Here is an 11148-nt window from a genome sequence, read left to right as displayed (position 1 = left end):
TTGGAAGAGTCCTGGGGTGAACGTTCCTTCCTTACTCAGCCCCGCGGAGCTGGCAAGCTTTGGGACCTCCCCACTGGACAGCAGTGGCTGCCCTACCCGAGCTCCTCACCATGGGGAACGTCAGTGACTCTGGAAGGCGTTGGAGAAAGGGGAGTTGTGTCCCTGGCCCCGAGCTCGATGTATTTGTTCAGAGACGGTGAACGACAGGCCCTTCTGGCCCTGTGTGCCAGCCAGCAATCCCCCGTTTTCATTCCAGCCTAACCACTGGACAATTTACAATGGCCGCTTAGCCTACCAGCCGGACATTGGGAGGAAACTGGGGCACTTGGAGGAAACTCTCTCAGTTATGGGGTGAACGTACAGGCGGCGGCGGGAATTGAACCTGGGTCACTGGCAATGTAAAGTGTTTTGCTAGCCACTGCGATACCACGCCACCCGCAACGCTCATCCAAGCGCAGAACAAACCTTTGCTGTGAACGAGAGCCCCGATCTTCCCACGCCACAAGCACCGGGATTCCAGAGGCCTTACTGCTGACGTTCCGGTGCACTTTGACCCCCTCATCCCCGACTCCTGTTAATAACTAATCGCCAGGCTGGAGGAAGAGGCTGCACACGGACTGTTTGCTTGGCCCTCCTTATCCCATTGAAAGATTAGCTTTACTTGTTACATGTACATTGAAACATACAGTGAAGTGTGTTGTGTCAACCATCAGCACGTTCTGAGGATGGGCTGGGTCAGCTGTAAGTGTCGCCATGCTTCTGTTGCCAAAGCAGCATGCCCACAACTCACTCACCCTAACCCTGTAGAAGTAGGAGGATTCACAATGCTGTAGGTGCAGTTTCACCGGGGATTTATATAATGTTGTAAAATATTAGTCCTGTACTCAATCCGACTTGCAATAAAACAAACCTGAGGCTTTGTAGCGCATTGGTCAGATCACACTTGGACTAGGTGAGCAGCTTTTAGGCCTCTTATTGAAGAGAAGCTGTGCTGGCATTGAAGAGGGTCCAGAGAAGGTTCACGAGAAATATCCCAGAACTGAAGGGGTTAATGTTTGACCCTCGCTGGGACTGGGCTCTCTGGAGTTCAGAAGAATCTCATTGAAGCCTATCAAATATTGAAAAGCTTAGAGTGGAAGTGGAGAGGATGTTTCCTATAGAGGGGGGAGTCCAGGACCAGAGGGCACAGCCTCAAAATAGAAGGACATCCCTTTAGAACAGAGATGAGGAGGAATTTCCTTTGCCAGAATTTAGTGGCAAATCTGAGGAATTCATTGCCGCGGACGACTGTGGAGGCCAAGTCATTTGTATATCTAAAATAGAGGGTGACGGGTTCTTGATTACTAAAGGCATTAAAGGTTACAGGGAGAAGTTAGGAGAATGGGGTTGAGAGGGATAATAAATCAGCCATGATGGAATGCTGGATCAAACTTGATGGGCTGAATAGCTTAATCTGCTCCTGTGTTTTATGCTCTTATGGTCAAGCACTATGTGCCTGGCCCTATATCTGCTGAAAACTAAGGCCAACTTGAGCCTCCAGTTTTATTCCATTTCATGTCCCTCCTAATTTTGATGCAGACCTGTCTGACTAAAGGAACAACAGCTCGCATTGAGCCCGAGTGGTCTATATCCAATGGTATGAACATTATACTTTCCAGTTTCAGGTAACACCCACCTGTGGAGTCAATCTGCCCCTCTCTTCCTCCTGGCCCACCTCTATTCCTTCAACTTAGAGTCAGAATTGGAATCAGTTTTAATGTTGAAATTTCAAAGTACAAATGTTATCAAGTGTGCATAAATCATACAACTTTGCCTTTCATCAGCTTACAGTCAGCCAGGAAACAAGAAACAAGACAGAACCCAATTTTAAAAAAAGACCAACACCCAACGTGCAGAGAGAGAAAGAAAACAAACCATGCAAACAATAAAGCATTCGTAATGAAATTGCGTCCATTGACCCGGGGCCTGGGGCAGTCGGAATGGGCCCGTGGTCTCGGTCTCAGTCCATCACACAGAGGCAAATCACTGCGAAGCCCACAAACACCGAACCTGGCGCGGTCTCACCGAGCCCGGAGCTGCCCGAGCCCAGCGCGGTCTCACTCTCAGCACTGAGGAGCTTGGAGTAAAACATCGTAGAGCAGAATTGGCCCAAGCCTGGCCTCTGGTCCCAACACCCTGCCTTTACAGTTCATCCGGCCTGGCGTTTAAATTGTCCAAGCACCAGATTGTTCCCCTCACTAGGACCTGGGCCATGTTGCTTCGATACCCTCTGGGTCTAGGCCCCGTGTTCTGACCTCTGCTCAACCTTTCTAAATTGGCTTGGCGCCTACATTGATCCAGCCTCGCTCCCGGTTTAGGTGGACAAGCTCTGAAACAAACCCACTCCAACTTTACTCTGCTTTGCTCTCTCCATCTCCAACTTCATCCTATAACTACACGCCTCGATACTTGGATCAGCCTCGTCTTCTTTGTTGTTTGTGATCATTTACCACAATTTTCTACATAACAAGTGTTATTAATAGAGTATTCAGTCGCATTTCTTGCTTTGAAAAACTGTCAATAAGCTGTTCCCCAATGTCCGTTGCGCGATCTTAATCCAGAATTTCATTGTCCATTCAGAAATTGGATGGCAGAGGGGGAGAAGCTGTTCCTGAATTGTTGAGTGTGTGCTTTCAGGTTCCTGTACCTTCTCCCTGATGGTAGCAATGAGAAGAGGGCATGTCCTGGGTGATGCGAGTCCTTAGTGATGGGTGCCAACTTTTGGGTTATTGCCTTTTGAAGATGTCCTGCCACCTCCTACCTGGTTTCACCTGCTTACAACCCACACCTGTCACCCACTGACACCTCCCATCTTCTATCCAAATCTACCCTATAATGTTGTTCATATTGTAAATACATGCCAGTATTTATTTAAGCAAACTTTATTCTATACCCATCCTTTAACCTTGAAGATAATTAATATTCTTATTTATATGTAATTCTTTATTCTTTATAATTGTTGAAAGTTGTTTTTTGTTGCATGTCGCTCACTGACCTACACACCACAGTAAATTCCTAATACATGTAAATATAAACGGTGGATAAAGTTGATTCTTGATCCTGAGATGAAGGCATGAGAAACTGCAGGCACTGGATTCTGGAGCAACAAACACGCTTAGCGATTGAAATAGATGCTAGTCTCAAGTTTGTGGTGATTTATCAGCTTTCTGTCTCATTAATTCCTTTACTACATTCTTTCTCATGGATGTTAATTACTTTAGCTCTTCAGTCTGAAGCTGCGGTTCTCCATTGTTTCCTGTTTGTTTTTTTTTATATATTCAGTTCCTGCAAAGACAGACAAACTCTGGCCATTGAGTGAAAGTTCTGAAGAAAGTCAATGAGGAACAGGCAAACTGCTTGAGTTACCCTATTCCAGTCCCAAAGGAGGCTCAGTCCAAAATCATGGCTGTTTATTCATCTCCATAGATGCTGCCTGACCTGCTGAGTTCCTCCAGCATTTTCTGTGTGTTGGTTTGGATTTCAAGATTCAAAGTTCATGGATTGTCAAAGAATGTATAAGTTATACAACCTGGAGATCTGCTTGCTCACAGGTAGCCCCAAAGCAAGAAACCCAAAAGAGCCCAAATTAAAGAAAAAAAGAATAAAAATAAAAAATCAGTGGACAATGGTGGGTGGGCCTACAACACTAATGGTGGGCGCGGTAATATCAGTGGACAATGGTGGGTGGGTCTACAACACTCTATTGGAGGGTGACACACAATGGTGGGTGGAGTAATATCAGTGGACAATGGTGGGTGGGCCTACAACACTAATGGTGGGTGCGGTAATATCAGTGGACTGGACGCTTACAGCCAGGGAGACTGGCGTTTGAAATCAGGACTGAGAGGAGCACATAAGATGGGGAATTCGTTCTTTGTTGCTCTCAAACTCAGGTTTGCTGAGCGCTTGACAGAATCCACTGTGAAGCAGAATCTAGACTCTGAAGAGATAGAGAAGCCAACTGTCAGCTGTCGGATCATAAATCAGGACATGTGGTGGGGGGCAATCGGGTCCTCCTTCACGGTCTTTGTTGGCGGTCTCTTGCTTATAGTGCTGTATAGAGGCATTAGGATCTGCTACACTGAACTGCACAGAATCTCCTACGGCACACAAGACAGAGTAAGTGACCAGTGATCTGCAGACTGCTGGAACCTGATAGCAAGGGCTGGGCTGGGCTTTTACCACATCACCTCACCTACCTATCACCTCCCCCTGGTGCCCCCCCTTCCCTTTCTCCCATCGTCCTCTCTCCTCTCCTGTCAGATTTCTTTCTTTAGCCCTTTGTCTTTCCCACCTACCATCTCCCAGTGTCATTCTTCACCCCCTCCCCCATGTGCCTGGCTTCACCCGTCATCTTCTGACTTGTACTCATTCCCCCCCCTCCCCCCACCACCGCTTTCTTATTCTGGCATCTTCCCCCTCCCTTTCCTGTCCTGATGAAGTGCCTCGGTCCAAAATGTCAAATTTAATATCAGAGGATGTATACAGACTGAAACAAGAAACCCCCCCAAGATAGGATGATGGTGATATCAGAACCCCAAAGCCACCCCTCCCCCTCCTGCACACAAGCAACAGCAGAGGCATCCACCCTCCCCCCACCATAAAAGCAATGGAATAAACCCCCAAAGGGATATTGATCTCAAGTTCATCAAACATTACAGTCCATATGCCAGAGGGGCTCTCTCTCTCGCTCTCCTGTAGCGATGAGACTCCGCTGCCCCCATGTTACAATCTTCGGCGCCATTTCTCCAAGCACCCCCCAATCTGGGGACCGACAGTCTCTCTCCCTCCATGGAGAGAAGTAGCACTTGAGTGCAGGGACCCTCTTCGGACAGCGCCTGCAGTCTCGATGTTTTGACCTCCACAACACTTCAGTCAGCGAAGTCGGCAAGGAATCGGGTCCCCCCCAACCCAAGGCACACGTCTTCCAGGCCGATCCTGCGGATACAGAAATGTCAGACCACACGACTGGTGTGAAAACCCACTTCTTGCAAGGAACGGTGGTTTGTACTGCAGATCACGGGCTTCAACAGAACCCCAGCCACCTCGTACAGAAAAGAAAGGAAGAGTAGGCTGTTTAATGGACACCTCGAAGAAGTTGCCTGGGTCAACAAAACCCTCTGCTGTCATTTTCCCTGGCTTCTTCCACTCTGCCGACTTCCATAGACACTACCTGACCTGCCGAGATCCTCCAGCATTTTGTGTGTGTTGCTCTGGATCTGCAGAATGATCTACTCCTCCTGTGGAGCTGTGTGACTGCGTTACACCGAGGGACACAGGGAAACGTGAGATTTAACATCGGCACTGCATCTCTGCCAGCCCGGGCTCAGCCTGCCAATGCAGGATTAGGATTAGCCCTGTTCGTCCCAGTGTCGTTTGTGATGACACCCATCACAGTGCCGGGGGTGGCCTGCGAGTTTCACCACGTTTACACCACCAGCATGGCAAGCCCACAACTCACTAACTCTCATCGTGGAATGTGGGAGGGAACCCAGGCAGGCATGGGGACAAGGTACAAACTCCTTTCAAACAGCGGTGGGAATTGAACCCGGGTCACTGGGACTGTAATACCCTCATGCTAACCACCACACCTGGATAATTAAAAGATATCTCATCTGCACTTAGACCATCGAGGATGAAGTTTTGCCTCCTCACCTGGATCTACCCCTCACCCCCCAACTCTAGCTCCACCCCTCCTGTCCTCTGACTTTCTGGCAACTACCCCTCCATCTTCCAGCCCAAATGAAGGGTTTTCATCCAAAATGTCGGCTGTCCATCTGCACAGGTGCTGACTGACCTGATGACAACCAAAGAGGACAAGGCAAGCGGATGTTCAGTCAGTCTGCCCACGTTTGAGCCGTCTCTCTCTCTCTCTCTCTCTCTCAGTCAACGTTTTCAGATGCAGGAGCCTGCACCACTGGTCCCTCTCTCTCCCTCTCCCTCCCTCTCCCTCTCTCAACCCCCTCTCCCCCCTCCCCCCTTTCCCTCCCCCTCTCTCCCTGCCCCCCCGATGTTGTCAGGGGAAGGAGCCTGTGTTTGACAGATCTCTCCCCCTCCCTCTTCCCCCTCTCCCCCACTCCCTCTGCCTCCCCTCCCTCTCCCCCTCCCCCTGTCTCCCTCTCCCCTCTCCCTCTCCCTCTCTCTCCCTCTCTCCTCCCTCTCTCAACCCCCTCTCCCCCCTTCCCCCCTTTCCCTCCCCCTCTCTCCCTGCCCCCCCCCGATGTTGTCAGGGGAAGGAGCCTGTGTTTGACCGATCTCTCCCCCACCCTTTTCCCCCTCTCCCCCACTCCCTCTGCCTCCCCTCCCTCTCCCCTCTCCCTCTACCCTCTCTCTCAACCCCCTCTCCCCCCTTTCCCTCCCCCTCTCTCCCTCTCCCTCCCTCTCCTCCCCTCTCCCCCTCTCCCTCTCCGTCTGGATGCTGTGGGTGGATGGTGCTGGAGTTCAAGGTTTTGGGAAAGGTTTAATTGCCGTGGTTTGTGGACTGGGCTCTATAGTTCACAATATGATGTGTTTCTGGTTTCTGTTGGCTCTGTTTTTGTTGCTATTTTGTGAGATTTTTGATGGGGGTGGCCTGCGGGTACCAAAGACACGGTGATAGATTGAACTGGAGCGAGCTGTACTGAACAGTCCCAGACTGTTTAGATGGCTTGTAGTTTGATGTTTTAGACGATATGTCTTTATGCTCGTTTTTGCTGTTTGCACGATCTGTTCTGTTTTTTTGCACATTGGGGATTTGATGTTTTTTTTTAATGGGTTCCATGATTCTCCTTGTTTCATGGCTGTCTGTGAGGGACAAATCTCAGGATTGTTTACTGCGTACAGAATTTAAATAAATGTACTTTGAGTTCCTCCTGCACATTGCACTGGGTCTAACTTCTCCCTTTCTGTCCTTGGTGAACAGCGCGAGAATGGTAAGGAGCCCATGGCCCATGGGCCTGTCTTCACTGGAAAGCACAGCATCAGCCATCCAGTCCTGCAGGAGCAAACGAAGTCAGTAACATCAGAGGTAGAGTTGGAGAGAAGCAAGTTCCTCATCCGCTACGTGAGGACTTCTGCTTCCATATAAAGCTCAGTAGGTCAGGCAGCAGCTGTGGAGAGAGATTCGGTCAATGTTTCAGGTCAATAATCTTTCATCAGAACAAGAAGTTAGAGAGAGAGTGAGATATATGGTGGTGCAGAGGGAACGGGAGTGATAAGTGTATAGCAGGAGGAGACGGAAGGAGCAGGTGAACAAAATTAGAAATAGAGAGAGAAGCCAAAAAGCAAGAAATACTCAGCAGGTCAGGCGGCATCTTTAGAGAAAGAGAAAAAGGGTCAATATTTCATGATGACAAGTGAGGAAACAAGTTCATTATGGAAAGGACAGACTAATAGGTGACAGAGAGAGAAGTAATTTATTACCAAGGTACATATACAGTACCATATACAACTGTGAGATTCATTTTCTTGTGGATACTTACAGGAAAATAAAGAAATACAGTTGAATTTATGTGAAACAAAAGCTGAAAAATAGAGAAAATGAGAGACAGAGGGAGAGAAGTGATATAGACACAGATGGAGAGAAATAGAGAGCCATAGATATAGAGATATAGATTGAAAGTTATAGAGAGATACAGATGGAGAAATAGAGAGAGATAGAGGGAAAGAGATATAGATAGAGATAAGGAGAGGGAGATAGAAGGAGGGAGATATATAGAGAGAGATAGATATAGATGGATGGAAGGAAGGTACTTTGGATGTATGGGAGGTGGTGGGAAGGAAGCGAGGGCTGAGAGAAAGGGGACAGTGGAAGAGAAGGACAATGGAAGAGACCTGATATGTGAAAGTAGAGGAACTTTACACACCCTGCACTCAGCTTCTCATCAGTTATTCTACTCTGTAATTGTCAGGGAAGATGAAAGGAAATGAATTATTTTGTACATTGCTCTAGTTATCCCTTGGACAGCAAGGCAGCTTATTGGTACTCAGCAAACCCCACTATCACGAGTCTATCTCTGTGTGATGGACTCCCTGGGGAAACATCTCCTCTGTCCCCCTGTCTTGGATGGGCCTCTGCTGTGAGCAGTTGGGTAAAATCCTGATGCAATGCAGGAATGATGCTCTCAGAACACCTCTGTACCATTTCACTTGCAACTTGCAAAATTACTGTATGAAAATAAGAAAATCAGATAGTTAACTCAGAGTTAGATTGGGCACAGGATGTCACAAGACCAGTGTGGTATGACAAGTGTAGGGAGAGCGGGGCCGGGGCGTAGATGAAGAAACAGAGTTGAAGTTCTAGTTTAATTGTCATACGCATGAAGACAGCCAAACGAAACCGTGTTCCTCTGGGGCCACAGCGCAAAGCGCTCCAGCAGTAGTCACACCTTCCAAGAGGGCCACTTCCTTGTCATTGGGTTTGGAGGCTTGCGTGCCTCAATGACCTGGAGAGCTACGCTGGCTGGAGTCAGGGCTTTACGCTTTGGCTCTTGGTAGGGTCACCCGTGCTAAGCAGGTCAAAGGGCAGAGGACAGACTAAGAGTGGCCCACCAGTCCTCCAGGTTCGGGGGTTCAGCTCAGGGCCAACAACCCTGACTGGTAAAACAACGCTGTTACAGAAACAGCAACGAGCGTGATAGTATTCCTGAGACTCCACCTGGGACTTGTATGACTGACAGGGAAAGCTGAGAGGAAGCTACTGACATGACAAAGGAAGCCCTGAACATTGCCAGAGAAGGGGAAACTTCATTGCCACACTAAATGCCAGTGGTGTAATGGGTAGTGTTAGTAACAGCCACACACAGACACAGCCCATGTAATTATAATGGTAGATAAACACGGAGTTATAAAAAAAAGATATAGCCCAAGTTCCTGAGTGTCACGGTCTGTAGGTTAATGTTGTCCTGGAGCCATGTTTCTGCAAGAACAACCTGCAGCAGTTCCTCATTTCGCACAATCTAGCTGCAGGTGAATGCAATCTAGCTTGTCTTTCACCGAGCGAACACTGGAGGGCAGCACAGACACTGGGGTGATACCACTCAGTGGAGGGCACCAGGAAGCCTCCCGCCTCCCGCCTCCCTGGCTCAGTAACAGGACACTCACCATTATTTGGCCTTGGCTGTGGTCTAGGCTCACTTCATTGCACTGTTTGATGCTACATCTGTTTCAGACGATCGCTCATCTGAACTCCGGGAGAACAGCACAGTTATGGCCGACTGGCCTAATGATGGAGATCCAGGAATGGGCTCAGCGCACGATATCAGCTCAGTCTTGGGTTGGCCGAGGCCTGGTGAGTCCACACTCGGAACAAGGGCATTGGAGCTGGTTTATTAATGCCATGTGTATTGAGGTACAAGAGAGACGCTTGTCTTGCTCACTGCTCATATCGGTCAAATTGCCATGGCAGTGTAGTGACACTAATACAGTTCTGGGCGTCTGAGTTCAGAGTTCAATCCCAGCCGCGGCATCCTCTGTAAGGAGTCTTTATGTCTTCCCGTGGAACGTGGAGGTTTCCTCCCGCAGTCCAAAGGTGTACCAGGCAGGTTACTCAGTCATTGCAAATTGCCCCGTGATTAGATTAGGGGTAAATCGGGGTTCTCAGGAGGTACAGCTCGAAGGCTGCAAGCACCAATTCCAAGCTGCACCTCTAAATGAAGTAAAAGTCATTACACAGTGCACTGAGATAGAACAAGGTCAAGCAATAACAGAATGCAGAATAAAGTGTAACAGCTACAGAGTAAGTGCAGACGATAAGCTGCAAGCCCATAACGAGCCAGATTGCGAGATCGTGAGTCTGTTTTATTGTACCATGGAAGTGTCCAAAAGTCTCTTACCAGTGGGGTAGAACGTGTCCTTGAGCCGGGCAGTACGAGCTTTCAGACTTTTGTATCTTCTGTCTGATGGGAGGGGGGAGAAGAGAGCACATATGGGGTTGATATCAGGCACTGGAAAGTGTAGGTTGAGTCCATGGAGGGGAGGCTGGTTTCTGTGAAGTGCTGAGCTGTGTCCACGACTCTCTGCGGGTTCTTGGGCAGTGCAGTTGCTGTACCAAGCCTAACCATAGGCCGGAGCTGCTCTGGGATCTTCATGATGTAGGAGGTCAATGCCACTGGTCTGTAGTCATTGGAGCCACTGGGTCGCGGCGTCTACGGTACAGGGACAAGGCAGGACGTCTTCCACAGCACAGGAACCCTCTGGAGACTCAGGCTCAAGTTGAAGACATGGTGAAGTTCTCCGCATAGCTGGGGGGGCACAGGCTTTGAGCACCCTGGGGCTGACACCATCCGGGCCTGCAGCCTTGCTTGGGTGGAGACGTTTCAGCTTTTTCACCTGTTCAGCTGTGAAGCCCACTGTGGTGGTTTCTGGTGAGGGAGGGGTGTAGTCATGAGAACAGGGTGGGGGGCTGTGAGGAGGGGTAGGAGGGGAGAGTGGAGTATGTGTTGGTTGGGGGGCCGACAACAGATGAATCATGTGGGGGATGGGCAGGGGCCACAGTGTCAAATCTATTGAAGAACAGGTTAAGTTCATTGGCCCTGTCCACACTCCCTTCAGCTCCTCTGTTGCTGGTTTGCTGGAACCCAGTGATGGTCCTCATCCCACTCCAGACCTCTCTCATGTTGTTCTGCTGGAGTTTCCACTCAAGCTTCCTCCTATACCTGTCTTTAGCCTCCCTGATCTTGGCTTTCAGGTCCCTCTGTATTGTCCTCAGCTCCTCCCTATTTCCATCTCTAAATGCCCCTTTTTAGCGTTCAGGATGTCCTTAATGTCCTGAACCCATGGCTTGTTATTTGAATAACAAAGGACAGTTCTTGCCAGAACATTGCAGTCCACACAGAGGTTGATCAATGTCCTCTCCATGTGGCTCACAGAGGGCCTGCCAGTCTGTCGCCTCAAAACACCCCTGGAGTGCCTCATAAGCCTCCCCTGACCATTTCCTCACTGTCCTCGAGGCTGCAGGTTTACTCTTCACCAGAGACACGTAGCAGGGTTTGAGATGCACCAGGTTGTGATCTGACCTTCCCAGCGGGAGGAGGGGAGAGGAGCTGTATGCATCCTTAACATTAGCATACATCAAGTCCAGGGTCCTCTCCCCTCTCACATACTGCGTGAAGTTGGGCAGTGTTCTAGCCA

General features: G+C 49.3%; 1 protein-coding gene across 3 annotated transcripts in view; it reads right to left on the bottom strand.

The window, feature by feature from the left end:
* The window catches only part of aspdh (aspartate dehydrogenase domain containing), a 38698-nt gene extending 38130 nt beyond the window's left edge, over positions 1-568 (bottom strand). For 2 of the 3 annotated variants that reach the window (XM_059960818.1, XM_059960950.1), the window contains exon 1: positions 466-568. In XM_059960818.1, the coding sequence (XP_059816801.1) occupies positions 466-562 (97 nt within the window). In that variant the 5' untranslated portion in view covers positions 563-568. The remainder of the gene's footprint in view (positions 1-465) is intronic. The other variant, XM_059960892.1, reaches the window with a different exon arrangement.
* Between the last annotated feature and the right edge of the window lie 10580 nt (positions 569-11148).

The sequence above is a fragment of the Hypanus sabinus genome, chromosome 1 (genome assembly GCF_030144855.1).
Source record: "Hypanus sabinus isolate sHypSab1 chromosome 1, sHypSab1.hap1, whole genome shotgun sequence".
Classification (NCBI taxonomy): Eukaryota; Metazoa; Chordata; class Chondrichthyes; order Myliobatiformes; family Dasyatidae; genus Hypanus; species Hypanus sabinus.
This window is presented reverse-complemented; position numbering and strand designations above follow the sequence as displayed.